Here is a 19,787-nt window from a genome sequence, read left to right on the forward strand (position 1 = left end):
ATGAAAGCGAGGGGAGGGAGCTCGAGGGAGGCGGGGTGGGGGGCGGGGACGTCCCCGGGAATGGAGACTGACGGCCGCGGAGAAGGGGAGTGGGGGCGAGGAGGTGGAAAGGGGTGGGGCTCCTGTGGGGAGGGATCTCTCCTAATTCCGACCTACTGCTTGGCAGTGTAGTCGGTCTTCTGGGGGTGGGCTGGAGGACGGACTCCTACTGACACCCCCCCCAAAAAAAAACAACCCTGAGATTTTTGCCAAGGACCTGGTGGGGCGTAGAAAGGAATGGCAGGTGTCTGAGAAGCCAAACGCTGCAAGAAGAGTAGGCTAGTGACTTTCAGGTCCCCCTGGATTTCCCCACTGCCTACCTTGTCTTGGTGGCCTTGGCAGAGGAAGCGAGAGCAAAAAGGGCAGCCCAGCCTTCTCTCCTGACCCAAGACTGGCATTTGTGAACTCTACTGGGTTTCTTCTCGCTTTAGGCTCTCCTGATCCAGAGTCAAGGGCCTCCAGTATCCTTTCATTTCTCCCACCTCTCCCGACCTGGAGCGTTCTTATTCACCTAGCTAACCTCCTGCTTCTTTCTGTCTCTAGCCCGCCTCATACCTCTACCTCAGACCCTTTCCGTGTGACACCTCGCTCATTCCCTCACCTCTTCACTTTGCACCCACCGGCTTCGACCCTAACATCTCTGATCTTTCCTTATCTCTCCCAAGCAACACTGGTTCTTGTCCTAGCTTGTCCTACCTGGTCCTATCGCTTTGGCGGATTTTCCTCAAACTCCTCTTGTGGTCCTCATCTCTCCATTTCTCTGTCTTCTACGTCCTGCCATCTTCCCCCGCCTTTCTGTATTATTTTAGCCTCCTGAGCAAGGGGTGCAGGATGGCATCCCAGCCCCACCCTGTTCCTTACATCCTTTGCCCCTTTCAGGCAAGCTCAGTGTCCAGGAGCCCTGTTGAGAAGTTGGGCTTTCAGGCTGAGCGCGGTGTCCTGAAGGTCAGGAAGGTGGTGGAAGTGGGAGGCTGGGGCTTGGTATGCGTGCTGGCCCTGATGGTCAGCATCACCATTTCTTACCTTTTTCTTGATCATTTTGTATTTCCGTCATTAAACAAACAAACAAACCAACCATTGGCCATCGTCTTTATTTAGTAGTTGAGTGCTCAGACACACCATCTTTGGGCCCCTCGGTGTACACACCTCCCAATTTCTCTTCTGACTCTTCTCAGGCTTTCAGTCTAGGTCGCCTCAAAAATCTTTGGGCCCCGCCCGGGTTTTCCCTCGTCAGACCCTGTCCGTTTTTTTCCTCTGAGATCTTTCCATTTCCCTCTCTCCATCGCTGTTTCTCTGACTCACTCGCTGATGTCTTGAGCGATCTCTCACTGTCTCCATCTCTGCTCTCTTTTGCTTCATTTCTCTCCTCTCCCTCCTTCACTCCCCCCCACAACCCCCCACCCCATAGTCTCCATGTCTCTCTCCCTCCCAACCCGTCTCTCTCCTCTCTCCCGCCCTCCTTTCCCCTTCCCTCCACTCCACCTCCCTGCCCCGCCTGCTGTCTCAGACACCCTGCTGGGCTCTTACCCCGTTGCCCTGGTAACCACCCCCCATTCCGGTCACCTCCACTCCCTTCCCCCTTCCAATCACCGCCACCCAACAACCTCCATCCACCTTCCTCCTATTTTTCCCGAGAGCCAATAGAAACCCTGTTGCCAGGTGGAATGCTCATTTGAATCAGCCAATCCAGGAGCCTAACTGCTCGCCCTGCCTTATATGGGGATGTGAGGAGGGCCATTCACCCCACTCCAGCCCCACGGGGGACCAACCCCTCCGATGTCCCTACTCTGCGCCCAGTGGAGAGCCAAGGACCCTGTCGCTCAGCCTTTTCTGAGGGTTCTGGCCTCCTGTTCCTCTAACTGGGACCACTAGGGTTAGTGTTGGGTGTCTGCTGGACTGTGGGCTGGGCCTCAGAGCCGGGGGTGGGAATGAGGTGTGATTAGGAAAGCGGGGCGGAGGAAGCGGGAATTTTGCCCAGGGAGGGGTGTCTAGGAGCGGAGGCAGCTGCAGTGGAAAATTCCAGGGAGATGGAGAGGCAGCGAATGGGAATCCTGCCCCTGGGCCCATGGGAGCGCCTTGAGAATGGTAGCGCTTGAACGCTAGGGTCCCAGTGCCCTAGGGGAAAAATCCAGAAAGCCAGCCGGAGGCCTGGATCTAATGTCCTCCGTGGTTGGACAACAAATCGGACGCCCGGAATCTTGGGTTCTTGCGGGAAAGAAGCTGGCAGGAAACTTGGGATGGATTTAGAGGGAGCGGGCAGCTGGAAGACTACCCCACCTTGGGGTTGGTGTCTGGGCCCCTGAGGTGAGGTCAGCCTGCATTTGCGCCGTTCATAGGGCTTTTTTCCCCATAGAACTATTTTTAAGAGCTGATGGAGCCTTACCTCTTCCTAGAATTCTGCGACGCCACAGTTCAATTCAGAATTTCTGCACTAGTTGAATGGAGAAACCCGTGCTTTGTAACACATTTTCTGAAGGTGAGAAGGGAGGCCAGGCGAGAACAAGGGCGGCCTGAGCCCCCTGGAATGGCCGACATCTGGCCTAACATCCTAGAAATTTACCTAGCTGTGTGGATGTTGTTTAATTCTAATTACTTCCTTCTCGTTCTTGGCAAATTCTTCCCTTTGCAGTTACCTGGAGTTTTTTCTGTTGACTTCTTTAAAGGATCGTTCCATGCTAAAGCGGGCCTCAGAGGACAGAAACCTGTGAGTTGGGGTATCCCAATGACTCCCCATTTCACTTTTGGTATCCCCATTCTAGATTCAATGACCGTGTTTTTTAATTCCTTATTTTTCCTATTTTGTTTTTAATCTTCAAAAGCTCAGGTCAGTTGAGAGCTGAAGTTAGAGAGAGGCACCTAATGTAACCTAACTTGATCATGAGGATGCTGCCTTTTGTTCTCTCTACTTAGTAAAAGATTAGTAAAGAAGCACTGGTGGTAAAGCTTTGTGTTGAGCTGCTAACTGCAAGGTCAGTAGTTCAAAACCACCAGCAGCTCCTCAGAACAAAAATGAGACTTTCTACTCCTGTAAAGAGTTACAGTCTCGGAAACCCATAGGACAGCGGTTCTCAACCTGTGTGTCAGGACCGCTTCACAGGGGTCGCCCGATTCATGACAGTAGCAAAATGACAGTGATGAAGTAGCAACGAAAATAATGTTATGGTTGGGGGGTCACCAGCACAGGAGGAACTGTAGGAAAGGGTCGCGGTATGAGGAAGGTTGAGAACCACTGCCATAGGAGCAAACCCTATCATGTTCCATAGGGTCTCACTGTGAGTCGGCATTGACTTGATGGCAAGGAGTTGTGGAGTGGTGGCTGGTAGGCACCACATGATGTGATACAGGTGTGGAGCTGAATGTAAACTGTGGCCCTTGCCCTTGACGGATAGCTGGAGAGCCTAATGGGCCAAAACACACGTTAAAGGGCAGGTGTTCAAAGCTCTTTCCACGAATCAAACTAGACCGTTCACTGTACCATCTCCACCGATACCTTGTCCTCGTCTGGGATGTCTCTAGGATACTTCCTAACTTTGCAGGCCCTTATTGTTCTCATACTTTCTTCTCATCTCCAAACAGACTTCCTCTCTGATTCCCTCATCATCATCATCATCGATGTCTGCTCTTCAAGTTCTCCTGAAGGTTCTACTACAGCCCTGAGCACTAAAGAAGGGGAACTCGAGAAACCACGTGTTTCCTAACCCTGCACCATTCGGAACCCTCCACAATCTTAACCAAGTTACCTTTCTTTCTTTGGAACTGGGAACCCAACTGCACGTGCTACCAGAATACAAATTTGGCCTCTTTCTGAACTTGGGTTCTTCTCATTAACTACGGGTAACCTGGTGGCCAGTGCCTTTTATGTTAGGAACTTTGAGCTCAACCAGAATTTCTGTGGCTTCTACTACCTCATGAGCTTCCTCCCCAACAAAAATAACTGGTTTCACCATTGTACCTCTCCCCCAGCTTCTGATGAGCCTGCCCTATTTTCAATGTCCGCCATGACCTTCACACCTAAAATAACGGTTTGCTGTGGCAAAGCCCTTCCCTGCTCTCCTTCCAACTTCTCCATGTGCATGTTCTTAACAAAATCGGGCAGGTCTTCCGAACCATGGGAAGGGAGATGACGTTCATGGATGCTTTCCAGCTGTGCAGCAGGACTTTCTGTGGTGACGGAGACGGGCTGGACCCGCACCCTTGGAACGAGTAGCTACAGCCACTTGTGGTTATTGAGGTTATTAAACGTGATTGGTGCACCTGAAGAACTGAATTTTAAACTTCAATTTCATTGTAAGTAGTGTAGGTTTTAAAAGTCACAGGTGGCTACCAATTTTTTTTAATCGTTTTATTAGGGGCTCATACAGCTCTTATCACAATCCATATATGTCAATTGTGTAAAGCACATTTGTACATTCATTGCTTTCATCATTCTCAAAACATTTTCTCTCCACTTAAGCCCCCGGCATTAGGTCTTCATTTTTCCCCTCCCAACCCGGCTCCTTCCTCCCTCATGAGCCCTTGATAATTTATAAATTTTTATATTGTCATATCTTGCCCTGTCCAATGTCTCCCTTCACCCACTTTTCTGTTGTCTGTCCCCCAGGGAGGAGGTTATATGTAGATCCTTGTAATCGGTTCCCTCTTTCCAACCCACTCTCCCTGTACCCTCCCAGTATCGCCACTCACACCTCTGGTCTTGAAGGGATCATCCGCCCTGGATTCCCTGTGTTTCCAGTTCCTCTCTGTACCAGTGTGCATCCTCTGGTCTAGCCAGTGGCTACCAATTTTTAAGAGGGTGGTGCTTTTAGACCTTGGTTCTGAACTGCCTAGTCTTCCTCCACCTCCTTTCCCAACCCCACCCACTCTTGTCCCCAGAAGGTCAGAGAGCAACTCTGGCTACAACTCTGGTATGTAGGGTCATTAGCCACCTACTTTACCATAGAGGTATTTGTTCAGAGTTTCCACATTTTCAACAGACTGATAACAGAGGACAGGGAAGTAAAAATGAAAAGCCTGGGAAAGATGGGACCAGGAATGATCACAGGAGATTCCTAGCCCAGGAGGTAAAAGACTGGGCTAGGAAGGGCTCAAAAACCATGAGGAGGGAAAACGGAAAAAAAAACCATGAGGAGGAAGTGCCCTTGTTGACTGAACTCTTCTAGTCTCCGAGGTCCTGTTCTCATTCTTGACACTACAAACTCCCTTCGTGGTTTTAAGCTCTGCCCCCAACACCTCCCAGACACTGATGCCTCTCAAATCGACATCTCTCATCCTGGCTGCTGGGCCGAGTGCCAGGGCCACCCCTCTTTATTCCAGTCCTAGGCTGTCTGGAGCCTCCAGAGCTCCGAACCCCACATGTCCCCACTGCAGTCTCCTTTGCTACTGCTTTCCGTTAAAGGTCCTACCCTCCACCCACTCATGCATACCATGTAAACTTCAGCTTTTCTTTCCGTGCCTGGGTTCTTTGCATTTCACCTCCTCTGAGTGGTCAATGTCACTCACTGACCCTAACCTTAAACTCTAGGTTTTCAGTCATGACTGAAGGATTCGTTTGTAGCCTCAAAAACTCACTCCCGTTTCCTTATCTATTAAATGATAGGAGCTCAAAATTGTTTCCTTAAGTGAATGAACTTAAAAAATAAACCTTGTACCTAAAATGTACAAATAAACTTTACAATTTTTCCAGTTAAAACATGTTGATAGCTTCCTCGTGTCTACAGAATAAAGGGGCAAATAGGGCCCTTGAAGATCTGATCCCCAAATAGGGCTCTTGAAGATCTGATCCCCTTGAATCTCTGTGAACAGCCACCTCTCTCACCACCATTTGCTCAAAAGTTTTGCCTCAGAGATCCTTGATCTGCCCATAACCAAACACCAAACTCACTGCCATTGACTCAAAGCAACCCTCAAATAGGGCAGACTAGAACTGCCCCCTTGGGTTTATGGGAGCATAAAGCCTCATCTTTGTCTCAAGAAGCAACTGGTGGGTTTGAACTGCTGACCTTGGTATTAATAGCCCAACTCCTAACCCACTACACCACCAGGGCTATTTCTCCCCAAACGTGGCATATACCTATGTCTTTGCACTCACTGAATCTTCTATCTAGGGTGCTCTCAACTCCCTCTGCTCTCTTGACTCCCCACCCCCCAGTCATTCACTTCCCTTCTAAGCCACTTTCCCCCTTTTAATATATATATATATTTCTCTTGTTGCCTTCATCCTAGGTTTATCATGAATTACTGGCTACCTTCACTAGACTTTGGGGTAGATACCATGTCTTTCATTTTATCCCTAGCACACCACTGGCACTGGCAAAGCACCAAATTTCAATCCTTAATGCCCACGTTAATCCTGGGAGATCTTGCCCTCCTTCCGGTGTCTTCTTAAAAGAATCAAAAGACAGACAATGGAAGTCCCTTCTCCCTGCCTTCTGTGGTTAGTTTTAGAGTGGGACTTTCCAGATCCGTGATCCTATTAGCCAGATGGCCAGACCTCTCTAGGCAATTACGATTTCAGTATATCATCAGCCCGGTCCTTGTATACATTCGGTACTGTACTCAGAATGCTATAAGCAAAATGGTTCTATATTTGTCATTCCTTTGTCCAGGCCAAGAACCATGGCGGTATCCATGACTCCTCTCTCTCATACTGAATATCTAGGTCACCAACAAATTGTTAGCTCCAACTTCAAAATACATTTCTAATCTGATCACTTAGCACCGTCGCTGCAGCTCACTCCACGCCATTGTCACTCACTGCCTGATTGTGGCAATAGCATGCTAATAGGCCTTTCCATTTCTGCGTGGCTTCTCATAGTCTATTCTCTGTACATCAGCCAAAGTGACCCCCTGTAGACCTCATAAAGGCCTACAAAGTCCACCTGATTGGACTCCTTCTCCTCTGTAACCCTCTCTTACTGCTGCGTGCACGGGCTACAAACTCCACGATCAAAGGGGCAAGGTAGGCAAACCCCACCTTTATCCCCCAACCACGTGGTAAGGAGGGAGCCCTGGTGGTATAGTGGGTAACTGAACTGTAAACCACCAGGTCTGTGGTTCAAAACCACCAGTTGCTCTTCAGGACACAGATGAGGCTTTTCACTCCCAGAGTTAAGAGTCTAGGAAACCCACCGGGGCAGTTCTACTCTGTCTTATAGGGTTGCTATGAGTCAGAATCAACTGAAAGTCCGTGAGTTTTGGTTCTGAGCAGGGCAAGGATCAGTATGAATATTTCCCAGTTGGAAATGGATCTAGGCTTCACCTTCCCACATTTCCATACCTCCCCACCACCCACTTTCAGGGCAAAAATTCTCTGACCCTACACCCCCCACCCTAAGTTAGATCAGACTTTGTCTCTAGCTATGCTGAGCTGGGTCAAAACATCCCTGACCTCCTGATTCTAGGTCATTGGAGGGCCCTTCTGATCAGTTGTGGTTTCTCTTCCTCTCTCATGTCCACGAGGACTGGATCGCAGGCTAGGACTCTACCCTCCTTCGTGGACTCTAAGTACAGCCTTTCCCTATCACCTAGCCACCACCGGAGAAGCTGGCTCTACCCACATTAACTTTATTCTGCCAGTCCCCAATGGCTCTTTGCCCCATGGCTTCATCGATTTTAACAACTCACAAAAGTCCCAGAGACAAGGAGCCCTGGTCAAGTGGTAGTTATGTATTGGATGCTAACCACAAAATCAGCAGTTCAAAACCATCAGCCACTCCTTGGCATCAAGATGAGGCTTTCTACTCCTGTAAAGAGTTACAGTCTGGGAACTCCACAAGGGCCGCTCTACCCTGTCCTATAGCCTCGCTATGACTCGGCATCAACTCAATGGCAGTGGTGTGGGGTTTTGGTGTTATTACCTGCACAAGGAGCCCTGGTGGCTTGCATAGTTAGGCTGCTAAGCACAAGGTCAGCAGTTGTAACTCATCAGCTGTTCCATGAGAGAAAACTGCTCATGTAAAGACCTAGTCTCGGAAACCCACAGGCAGTGCTGATCTGTCTTAGAGGGTCGTTAGGAGTTGGAGTCAAGTTGATGGCACTGAGGGTTTTTGTTTTGTTTTTAAGTTTATTACCTATACAAAGGGGATTTCAAAAGGTTGGTGGAAAATAGAATTAAAAGATAATGACATTTCCCCACGAGCTTTTAGAACTCCCCTCAACTGTGCCATTTAATGTATCCATAAAGAAGACGTGAAGAGGCTTCAGGCCAGGTCTGGGAGACTTCCCAGCATGGGTCTCCATTGTCCCCTGGGAAGCGCGTGGATGTTCTCAGATCTGGTTGGGTTTTTTTCCCCCATCAATTTTATTGGTATATAATTCACATATCATACAATTCAATATTTCAGTCACATCAAGAAGAGCTGCACAATCATCACCACAACCAGTTTTAGAACATTTTCTTCATTCCTTTACCCTTGTTATTAGCTCCCCACTTGTCCCCAATTCCCCTCCCCCCCCTCCCCGGCCATACCCCTAAAGAAACATTAATTCAATTACTGTTTCTATTAGATTTACCAATCCTGGATTCATATGCAGAAAAAAATTTCAAAACAAAAACTAACAAGGATAACACACATAAAAACCTCAATTGAAGAAAGAAAATATTAAAAACTAGACCACATTTCAATGTGTCATCAGGGAGGTCAGAAGATAGGGTGCTGCTTAGGCTCCTTTCCAGAACGTGCCTGTCTTTGGTCTTTTACCAAATGTGGAGCCATTTTGAGTTATAAAAGATAGGGTGCTAAATTTTAACCTAACTGCACCTGCAACCATCCATTTTCCAAGGCGCACTGCATGATAGCAAGGATATTCACATCCCTGGCCCATGGTCAGAGGGGATTCACCAGGAGCTTAATCCACAGGTATTTCCTCTTCACTTAAAAAAAACAAAAACAACTTAGCCAACTGCCTCCCCAGCTCCTCCAGGAAAAATAGGCGTCTTCATTGCTCAGGTTATTTTCAGAAAGCAGAGTCAAAGGGTCACACCAAGTTCATTTCACTTTGCTCTTTCCTTCATTCACACCACCTGGTGTGAATGCACACTGTCATCTCCTTTGCCTGGAATGTTCTCAAGGAGACCTGGTGGCCCATCGGTAAAGCATTAGGCTCTAACACAAATGGTGGGCTGTTTGAACCTGCCAGGCGCTTTGTAGGGGGAAAGATGTGGCAGCCTGCTTCTGGAAAGATCTAGCCATGCTTTGAAACCCAGTGGGGCAGTTCTACTGCCTTGTACGATCACTAGGAATCTAAGTCGACTGTGTGGGAACTGACAGTGGCAGTGGTTTTGGGCTGGGGCTTGGGAATGTTCTTACTCCAGCTGTTTACCTCACTTTGTTCATATCCCTGCTTAAGTGTGACCTTACCAGGGAAATCTTTCCTGCTCACCTTCTATCTCCACTTAGAAAAGAAACCCATTGCTGTCCAACTGTGACTCATGATGACCCCATATGTACCTTGTTTTATTTTCCCCCACATCACTGCTCGATGAGGGACTTCAAAAAGGTCATGAAAAATTCCATTATCCAGTTTTCTGAGCACCTGTTTTGCAAAAGGCTGTGGATGTCAGTGACAGCCCAAAATCCATTTGCAGGGTCACCAAACATATTAAGCCTCCACTGAATTATTTCTGATCATTAACCAAGGCTGTAGATAATCTTGCCCTCAGGCACAGTGCCTTGGAAAATAGAGGTTCTCTACTCCTCTCCAGCCAGCCCAGGGAGGGGTAGTCCCTCTCCTAGGGGCTTGGCCTGGGTGTGTCCTTAATGGGGGTCACCATACTAAGGACAGCACAGGGGGGTTGGTCCCATAGTAATGAGTCTTACCATGACTGTCTTGTTTGAAAGGCCCTGGAACAATCCTGTAAGCCCTTCTACAGTCGGCAGCAGTGAGTTTGGTGGCTTTAGATCCTTGGATCCCATTTTGATCCCGTGTGCATGGCCTTCCTCATCCGGATATGTCTGTGTCTTTGTCTCTTTGAAGACCTAATAAATGTTCTCCTTATATATGAGATGGGGTCTCTTTTGTACCCTAAACACCATGAACTTTTGGAATATTCCTTGTCTTTCTTTTTTATTAAAAGATCATTGTACTGGGAACTCTTACAACTCTTGTTACAATCCATACATCGATTGCATCAGGCGAATTTGTGCATATGTTGTCTTCATTCTTTTCTAGACATTTACCTTCTATTGAGCCCTTGATATCAGCTCTTTTTTTCCCCCACCCCTTGTCTTTCCACAGCCAGAAAAACCACCTGGCCCATAGTAGGCCTTCGAAAAATATTTGTTCCGTTCATGTGGATATAATAACACCCACACTCAGCCACTTTGATCAGGCAGGAGATCCAGTTTCCCCTCACTCCCACATCATTTCGCCACCCTTACTCTGTCCAAATACCAAACTGCCCGGGAGAGAGGGCCCTTTTCTAGCCCAGACCCGCCTTCTCAAGGACTTCCTGGCTTTAGCTCCATCAGAACAGTGACTATAAAGCCATTTTACACTTTTGAGAATCCCACTGCATTTTCTTGGAATTGGAATTGAGGTGGCCTTTACCTTGAGTCTTTAAGGGGCTGTTTTCAAAAAATTGGGGAGGCCTTTACCCTGAGCCCTTAAAGGGCTGTCTTTTTTTGTGTGTGGCCATTCTCCTTTGGAGAATCACAATGGCCTTCGAAAGACATGATGGCCTCCTAACTGCAAGGTCAGCAATTCAAACCCACCAGTCACTTGGCAAGAGAAAGGTGAGGCTCTTTGCCCCTGTAGAGATGTACAGCCTCAGAAACCCAAAAGAGTCCTTCTATTTTGTCTTAGGTGGTCGATATGAGCCAGAATCAACCGAATGGAGTGAATTTGACTTAGGAGAGCTTACATAACCTGCTTTCTCTATCCCCCTCGAAGTAGCCTCAAATTATGTTATCTAGTAAACATAGTTACACAAATACCCAGTATTTTTCTGTATATTTGCATCTTTGAGACTTTCCTCCCCAATGATGCTTCTCATCTCTAACAAGACTCACTCTCCCTCTCTTATCTTTTTACCTGGAGGACATGCTGGTGAAGGTGCTCCTGTTCATCCCAGCCCACTGAACAGAGATAGAAGGGCGGGAGTGCAAGGGTGAGACAGACACACAGCTCTTGATGTGGGGAGCAGAAAGGGAATTTGTAAAATGTCACCTCTCATTTTCTGTAGTAGATGGCTACCTGTCTGCTACGTCTCCAGAGGCTGTGAGTGTGGACTCTTGGATCTGCTTCACCTCCACTCCCACCTGTTCTCGATGATGGAGGGCTCCTTTTGAACCTGGGGCAAGGCCCAAGTTTGGAGCTTTGTCTCATGTTAGAAGCTGAGCTGTGATTTACAAACACTCCTGTGAGAAGTAATACATTAGTTTTAAATCCTGTAAAAGTAGAACCGATGGATGACAGATTCTTCCGTTTGGGGAGGCAGAAGAGAAAGGGCATTTTAAGATACCCTTTGGCTGTAGGGAGAGGCCTTACTGGGGTGAAGCTTGATCACATTCAAGCTGCTTTTGTCCCCCACCCCACCCCCCTGAAAGGGGCAGCTGCATAAGGAGACAGCATGCAGAAAGAGGGCACCTGAGCGATCAAGTTAAATGATTCATTACCAGGTTCTTCCCCAGAAATAGAAATGAAAAACCATTTTGCTTTTTTTCTGTCTTTTTGGGTTTTGCCAGTCAGCCAGAGTCACCTTAATGATTTGTGTTGGGACCCCACGGTCTCCACTATTGTCTTTTCCCCTTTAAAAATTACCAGGTGCAATCAAAAAGTGGATGAAGGGAGACGTCGGACAGGGCAAGATATGACAAAATACCCATTTATAAACTATCAAGGGCTCATGAGGGAGGGGGGAGCGGGGAGGTAGGGGAAAAATGAGGACCTAATGTCGGGGGTTTAAGTGGAGAGAAAATGTTTTGAGAAACGATGTACAAATGCGCTTTACACAATTGATGTGTGTATGGATTGGGATAACAGTTGTATGAGCCCCTAATAAAAATGTTAAAAAAGAAAAAAAAAAATTACCAGGTGCAAAGAAACCTGAGAAACACTGCTTCCGGCACCTTTTCCTGAGTCCCCAGGAGCTCCCGGACCTCAGGCCCCCGACCCAAGGAATTATGGGAACAAGTTTTCCTCATAGGGTCAGGCTCCAACAGCACTAATCTGGCTAAAGGCCAGGGTAAAGAATCAGGGAGAAGTACCAAAGTCTGGTTTAAAGTCCATCCTAGCCAGTCCAAATCCCCTGACCCAAGAGGGAGGGCTCTTCTGTCACAGGGCCAGCTTTTTAAGTAAGACACTTGGTATGTCAAAGTATCAGTCTTCCGGTCTCCTGGGCCACTTCCAGCTCTGCCCTGGGCGATGCTGGTTAACTGAGCTCTCTTCCCCTTCCTTCCCCCAAACATTAGACCCTTGACCTACCTACCGGATTAAAGGCAGGAAAGATCAGCGCAGGACTATGAGCTTTTCAGAACAGAGCATTTAAGGAGAAGGGAGAGCGTTTAAGAAAAGCAGCAGTGGAGGGAGGAGGAAAAATATGAGGAGCTGATACCAAGGGCTTAAGTGGAAAGCAAATGTTTTGAGAATGACGAGGGCAAGACATATACAAATGTGCTTGACATACAACGGATGGATGGATGTGATATGTGTGAGCCCCCAATAAAATGATTTAAACATAAATAAGTAAGTAAAAGCAAACAACAAAAATAGCAGCAGTAAACAATTTTAAACCTAGAGCCTTTCCCGGCCTCCAAACCCGTCACTGATGCGAACAGGGCTCTAGGAACCTCCCTGCCACCGCTTCCCACGTGCCGTCCCAAAGCGGCCGAGGAGCGCCACCTGGCGGCCACCCAGCCGGTCACCCGCCCAGCGCCGGACCGGGCCGAGACCGTCTCCTCCTCCCGCCGTCACTCAGCGGACTCCGCCCCTGCCCGATCGAGCCTCCCGCGAAGAAACGCCGCCCTTCCTCCCCCAAGGGAAGCACACTTCCCCAGTTGAAAATCGTGCTCCCCTAGGGATCTGCCCCACCTAGTCGCCCACGGAGAGCCGCCCCTCCCCCACGGGAACCTGCCCCCACGCCCTCTTCCTTCCCTGGAGGGGACATGCGCCGCCCCGCCCGGTCCCTCCAGGAACGGATGGATTCCCCTCCCCCCGCCCCCTCGCAGGGCGCCTCTTTACTCAGATCCAGGTTCTCAGAGACCTGCCCTCCCCTCGTCCCCAGAGAACTCAGCCCGGTCACCGGCCGCTGGCTTTGCCTCACAGGGCTGGGGGGAGGGGAGGCGCTCCTCGTCTCCTCGCCACCCGCGCCGGTGGGCGGGGCTCCCTCAGCCACGCCCCTGGTGGGACGGGCTTCAGTGACGTCATTTCCGTCTGGGCCTGGCCGCGGCTCGGGCTCCGTGGGCCGAGGTGGGGTGGGTACGGAGGTGGCAGCTGTGGGAGGAGGCGGCGCAGGAGGCCGACGAGCTCCCGGCCGGACCAGTCCTCGCGTCCTGGGCCGCGAACCCCGAGCCTGCACCGCACCGAGAGGCGAAACTGGCCGGATGGGCCGCTGAGCCCGATTCGGGGACCGGTGAGGCGGGAGCAGAGCGGGCAGCTGGGTCCGGAGCAGGAGCGGAGCCCCGGGGCTGCGGGGTCAGAGATGCTGGCGGGAGAGGGTCGGGGCTTCCTCTCCGACGCCCCGGCGGGAAGTCAGCATCCGGGGCAGCCGCCGGCCGGCGCGGCGGGGACTGGGAGGCTTTCCCGGGGGAGGCCTGGCAGCGGCCGGCTGTGAGGAGGGGGCGGGGTGGCCGGGGTCTGTACCGCACGAGAGGGCCCGCACTTGGGATTCTCAGCCCAAACTGGGGCGTCGCTCGAGGGAGGAGCGGGGGTGTCCCTCCGACCAGGGCTTCGGGAAGATGATTCTTAGTGGGCAAAGTGGAAAACTGGGAGGCTTGGGGAAATTTTCCATGCCCCTCGTGGAGAGGGTCGAAGCGCTCGAGAGTGCGGGGTTGCACGTCTGAAGGAGGCTTGGGAGGGTCGCTTCGAGTGTTTGGGAGGCATTGCTCGGAGGGACCAGGACCGAGCCGTTACCCCGAGGGGAGGAAGCGAGAGCCCGGCTGCCGCCAAGTGTCTGAGCCGGCACGTCTTTACAGCGTGGAGCCCCCTGGAGCTGAGGCCAGGATGTTCCGCTTCATGAGGGACGCGGAGCCGGAGGATCCCATGTTCCTGATGTGAGTCGGCTTCCCCCTCATGCTCTAGACTAGTGCACCTACTCCACTTCAGCTCCGGGAGGAGGTCGGACGACAGTGTCTCATTGCTTCTGTGCCATTGTCGCCCTGTGACTTGAGTGTGGGAGGGGGTCGACGGCATGGTGGTCGTACCCTCCACATCCTCTATACTCACTCCACAGGGACCCCTTTGCCATTCACCGCCAGCATATGAGCCGGATGTTGTCAGGGGGCTTTGGCTATAGCCCCTTCCTCAGCATCACAGATGGCAACATGCCAGGGACCAGGCCTGCCAGCCGCAGGATGCAGGTAATGGTTGTGCACCCATACCTGAGACCCAAAGGATGTTTCTGGCACTTCAGCCAACTTAGCCAATGAAATGGGTTACCAGGAGAAGGGTGGCCCCATGAATAAGGATCCGCACAAGGCTGATCCCAGATGTGAAGATAATTAATTGATGCATTCACTTGGCTACTTCTCCATCTCTGAAACCAGGCCACTTCACAAAAAAACAAAACAAAACTCTGACCCTAACCACTCAGAGTTAGAGCAGACAGCTATCCAGAGCTGGGTCAAAACCTCCCTGGCTACCTGAGGCCATGTCTGAGTGAGGTCTTGGCATCAACATGAGCTGGTAATCTCCAGAGAGTTGGTTGTACCCTCTCTCATGCAGAGACTGGTTCTTAAAACTGCAAGGAGCACCCCAAAGTCCTTGGTCTCTTCTCATCTTCGGGACCTTAATGAATATGTGCGATAGGGGCTTTCATGCATAATAGATGGGCTTTCTGCTCCTGTAAAAAGTTACTCTCTGAAACTCACAGGGGCGGTTGTACCCTGCCCTAAAAGGTGGCTGTGAGTTGGCATCAACTCCAACTTTGATGGCTTTGCCTTTGCCTTTTTTTTTTAAGTGATCTAATCAAACAGTGCATATGCAGACTGCCTTAGGCTGCCCCGTGTGGTATCTCTGGAACCCCTACTAACCTGACTATTTTGGAAAACAACAGCAGGTTATTATCTGAAAGGGGACTTGACGGGCCACAAAGGGGACTTGATGGGCCAAGCCAAGTTTTTTTGTCCCACTGAAGGGGTCCGAAAAGGGACTCATCCCCTTTGGAGAAGGGGATGGGAAATATTCAGAAACCCTGGGCCCTGCCTGGTGTGGGATTGTAACAGAGGATGTGGCTTCTAATTTCTCTTCCTTATGTGTCCTCAGGCTGGAGCTGTCTCCCCCTTCGGGATGCTGGGAATGGTGAGTCCTCATCTTCCCACAGTCTCCCACGTCAGACACACTCTGTAACCTTTAAATGTCCTGAGCCTCTGGAACAGCCTCACGGGTAACCCAGGCTCTTCTCTTATTATTAGTATTCACTAAGCTGAGAGTGCCAGGGTGCCCATGATCCCTGTGAATTAAAGATGCTCACTAATTTGCTGACTCCTGTTCTCCAGAGCCAGGCCCATTAGGCAGATGTAATTGGCTAGCAAAGTTTGTTCTTTTGAGGAAGGAGGTAGAGTTGAATGGCCAACTAGCAATGGTTGGTAATGTAATGACACATCCCACCTCTTTACAGGTTAGACTCCATTAACTGAGGCTTACTTCCTAAAGATAGGGGAGATAGGACCTTCAGGAGAAGAGGGAAAATTGGGTTAAGGCAGCCATAGAGAACAAGTTCTAGATGTACAATTCACTGGTCTTAAGTTTTTCAAGGTGTACAGTTGGGAGTTGCTCCCTCATTAGCAAGACCTCACTGCCCATCCACGTTCCTATCTAATAGTTCCAGTTGCTGTGGTCAACCTGATCCCCGAGAGAGAGCTCTTTATAAAAGGAGCATAGTGCACAAGGCAGACATTTTTAAATTCTTTAAGCTCACCTGTTAAATTTAAGAAGACACTAGGGGGATATTTTTGGCCTAAAGTTTAGAGATTACTTAAAGGCAAGCGTCAGGGGTTCATCCACTCTGCATGGTTCCAGAAAGTCGGTAGAGTCCCTGGTCCGTGTCAGTTGTGCTCTGCATTTCCCTCCTTTTGGTCAGGATTCTTTTATGTAATCCTTGATCGAAATGTTCAGTAATGGCAGCCAGGCATCATCCAGGGCTTCTGGTCCTGTGGCAGAGAGGGGCCAGTGAGAGAGCAGTCATTTGATGTGAAGGAAGAAGGGAGAGGAAGAGTATAGCATGGGTACCTAAACTTGATAATTCTGTGAACATTGACCTTGGTTTCCTGATTTTTTATGTCTTCCCTCCAGTCGGGTGGATTCATGGACATGTTTGGAATGATGAATGACATGATTGGGAACATGGTGAGCCTCGGGCCATACCCTCCGCAGCCTTGTTCTCAGTGAGCCCTCGGAGAGCAGGAATGGGGCAGAGCACTAGCAAAGGGGCCGGGTTGGATAAAGTCATTGCATCCTGCATCTGCGGAAGCAGCCTGATTAAGTAGCCAGAGTTCTCTCTTCCGGTTCTCCTTGCTGATTCTTAGAAGGCTTTGGGGGTGGGAGCTGAGGCCTGCTATTTTCTCAGTTCTCATATTTTGTTAGAAAGATAGGGACAGGAATGTGTAGATGAAGGGAGGGGTCCTTTTTCCTGAAGGGTGGGCCCCTTTCTTCAGAGGGGAAGCCCCTCCCTGCTCAGTGGGGTCACATCCTGCCCTCCTCAGGAACATATGACCGCTGCAGGCAACTGCCAGACCTTTTCCTCCTCCACGGTCATCTCCTACTCCAATACCGGGGATGGTGCTCCCAAGGTCTACCAAGAGACGTCAGAGATGCGCTCAGCACCAGGCGGGGTGAGTTGGGAGGCATCCCCGTGCCGTCCCAGCGAGGGCAGGACTGAGTGGCCCTCAGAGAAACGTTGCATTGCCTCCACCCACCCAGGATGGAGGTCTGTGTTGCTTGTTTGTTTGGGAAGGGGTTGAAGGTGCTGGGTTCGGCTTTCATCCCAGATCCGGGAGACGCGGAGGACTGTCCGGGACTCGGACAGTGGCCTGGAGCAGATGTCCATTGGGCACCACATCCGAGACAGGGCTCACATTCTCCAACGCTCCCGAAACCACCGCACAGGGGACCAGGAGGAGCGGCAGGACTACATCAACCTGGATGAGAGTGAGCCCCAACCCCACCCCAGCCTGCCCCTTCCTCTTCCGTGGCCCCCAGTCCAGCTCCTGTGAGGTTGGACCTGCAGTCAGCTTTCTTGCCCTGTCCCTTAGGCAAAATTAGGAATGAGCCCCTTACTCCCATCATACTCGGAGCAGCTTAGGCTGAGCCAGGTATCCACAGTGCCCTCAGGGAGGAGGGGCAAACCCTGCCCCACTTAACACCCGTTGGCTTCTCCCTGCTACTAATCTGTTTCCCCTCTCCTCTTTGTAGTTTACCTCAGCGATCTGTATTAATGTGTACTTGGAACTGGGCGGCTGGGGTGTCTGACCAACGAGTTGTCTCGCAGAACCCAATGAGCTGGAGAGAGTTACTTCCTGCCCCCACACACCTCCCAGGCCCACACACCTGCCCCCATCGCCCAGTGGCAGCTTTGTCTTAGAGGCAAGGCCTCCCGCCTGCCCCAGCCAGCAGTTGCCAGTCTCCGAACACAGGTGACCTTCTCTCTCCTTCAGGTGAGGCCGCAGCCTTCGATGATGAGTGGCGGAGAGAGACCTCCCGATTCCGGCAGCAGCGCCCTCTTGAATTCCGACGACACGAGTCTTCAGGGGGCGGGGGACGAAGGGCTGAGGGGCCTCCCCGCCTGGCTATACAGGGACCCGAGGACTCCCCCTCCCGACAGTCCCGCCGCTATGACTGGTGAAGGCCCCGGTCCTCAGCCTCTCCTGTAAGTGTTGGCTCCGGAGGAGTCAAAATGGGGTGGGGGGTCATGGCGCGTACTGTGCTGGTTTGTCAATAACGCCGCCTCGGGGTGGGAGGCGGGCACTGCAAGTTTCCAAATCCCGTCCACAGTGGTGTGAGGGCAGTTGGCCACCGAGGGGGAGGATGCTCGGGCTGGAATCGGAAATTCAGCCCCAACGCTCGGCTTTTCTATTCTCGCTCCCGGCTGCCTCACTGTGTTGCCCTTCCTCTTTCAGGTGCAACCTCGAGAGGCTGGGACATCGTCCCCTGAGAGAACTTACCCCTCTCCAACTCCCACCCCCAATTTAATATTAATAGGCAAGCCGGCCCCCACCTCTCCCTGGGGGGCCTCAGGGCGAACGTGCACAGCCCCTCGTACCTACTTCTGTACGCCCCTTACCATGATGTGTCCGCTAACTTGATTTTTCATTTTGCTGCTCCACCTCCCTCCCCGCCCCCGCCACGCAGAGAAGGAAAGGTCTGTGGAGGTAAGCTCTGGGTGCAGGGGCCTCCTGGTCTTCGTACACCTCTCCCTCAGAGCCCCATAGGGGCCATTGGACCTTGACCAGGAGAGGACCAGGGAGAGGACTGGTCTCATTCCCAACTCCTTCCCGCCCCCCTCCACACACATAACAAAAGTCTCCCTTACACCCTCCTCTGCCTTTATTTTTGATTTGTGCAACTTGTAACTAGGTGTTTACGGAATAAAGAAGAGTGGAAAAGACTAAGTGGGTTTCCAGCTGTACTTTGGCACTTTCCCTCATTTCAACCTCCGCTGTCTCCGTCTGGTCACTTCCTTACTCTCCCTCGTGTCTCCTGAGTCAGGCCCGGGCCTCAGTGAGTGACCACGGGAACGCCACCAGTGCATTGGCTTATGGGGGGAAGCCAGGGCTAGGGGAGTGGGGGCTCTGAGAACCTGCTGGCTCTAAGTATGCCATGGCCCAGAGATGCCGAAGACATTCCTGCCCCTTGCCCCTTGAGCACAGTGTCCACTCTGGGCCTTGGGATGGAACATGTGCTGTACAGACAGGAGGGAACTCCAGTCAGCAGTGGACTTCAAACCCTCCACCTCCCAGTTGTGGAGAATTTGAGCCCAGAGAAGAAAACAAAGCTGGAACCTGAGCAGAACTGGAAGGGAATGAGAAGCTCACGTTTCTCAAGACTTTCACTCTTGACTGACCTGGCTAAGCCAAATGGGGCACACTGTTCATTGTCTGCACAACTTCACGAGAGTCTGAGGGGGCTTCTGCTTGATTAAAACCATTAGTCTTGGTCAGGGGCAAAACGATTATTAAGACTCTTGGGCCTCTGGAAGGCAGGCTTCCTCTCATGTTATATGATGGGCAAGACAGATGAGTCACTCAACTACAGGGAGCTGTTGGGTTCAACACCCAGGTACTCCCTGACTGGTCCAGGGCGCTGTTCATAAATCTCAGGCCTTAAATAGCTGGTGAAGAAGCTACATGACCAGGGCCATGACAGAGGACCCTCTAGTTAAAAGCATGCAGGAGTCCCAGAAGTCAGACATAAAAGCATCACCACCTGGATTGCTGAACATGGGTGCCTGGACCCAGAGCCCCTGCAGTCCTTGGTTCAGCTGTGCCACCAACTGAACCACATGGCGTTCGTGGGTCACCCACGCCCTGGACCTCAGTGACGTAGGCCCCTTCTCGCCACAAAAAGATGCACTGCAGTTCACACTCGCCCTTCAC

The 19,787-nt window shown here is 50.9% G+C and overlaps 1 protein-coding gene across 2 annotated transcripts in view; it reads left to right on the forward strand.

The window, feature by feature from the left end:
* MLF2 (myeloid leukemia factor 2) overlaps nucleotides 1-18,803 on the forward strand; it is a 19,839-nt gene extending 1,036 nt beyond the window's left edge. The window contains exons 1-9 of one of the 2 annotated variants that reach the window (XM_045295990.1): nucleotides 13,441-13,609; nucleotides 14,172-14,249; nucleotides 14,429-14,555; nucleotides 15,460-15,495; nucleotides 16,489-16,542; nucleotides 16,899-17,027; nucleotides 17,184-17,343; nucleotides 17,850-18,061; nucleotides 18,312-18,803. In XM_045295990.1, coding sequence (XP_045151925.1) covers nucleotides 14,200-14,249; nucleotides 14,429-14,555; nucleotides 15,460-15,495; nucleotides 16,489-16,542; nucleotides 16,899-17,027; nucleotides 17,184-17,343; nucleotides 17,850-18,037 — 744 coding nt within the window. In that variant the 5' untranslated portion in view covers nucleotides 13,441-13,609; nucleotides 14,172-14,199 and the 3' untranslated portion in view covers nucleotides 18,038-18,061; nucleotides 18,312-18,803. Of the gene's footprint in view, nucleotides 1-13,440; nucleotides 13,610-14,171; nucleotides 14,250-14,428; nucleotides 14,556-15,459; nucleotides 15,496-16,488; nucleotides 16,543-16,898; nucleotides 17,028-17,183; nucleotides 17,344-17,849; nucleotides 18,062-18,311 lie in introns of those variants that run through there. The other variant, XM_045295991.1, reaches the window with a different exon arrangement.
* The last annotated feature ends 984 nt before the right edge of the window (nucleotides 18,804-19,787 follow it).

Source organism: Echinops telfairi, unplaced genomic scaffold, assembly GCF_000313985.2.
Source record: "Echinops telfairi isolate 266 unplaced genomic scaffold, ASM31398v2 ScPeMD7_7356;HRSCAF=8355, whole genome shotgun sequence".
NCBI classification, from domain to species: domain Eukaryota; kingdom Metazoa; phylum Chordata; class Mammalia; order Afrosoricida; family Tenrecidae; genus Echinops; species Echinops telfairi.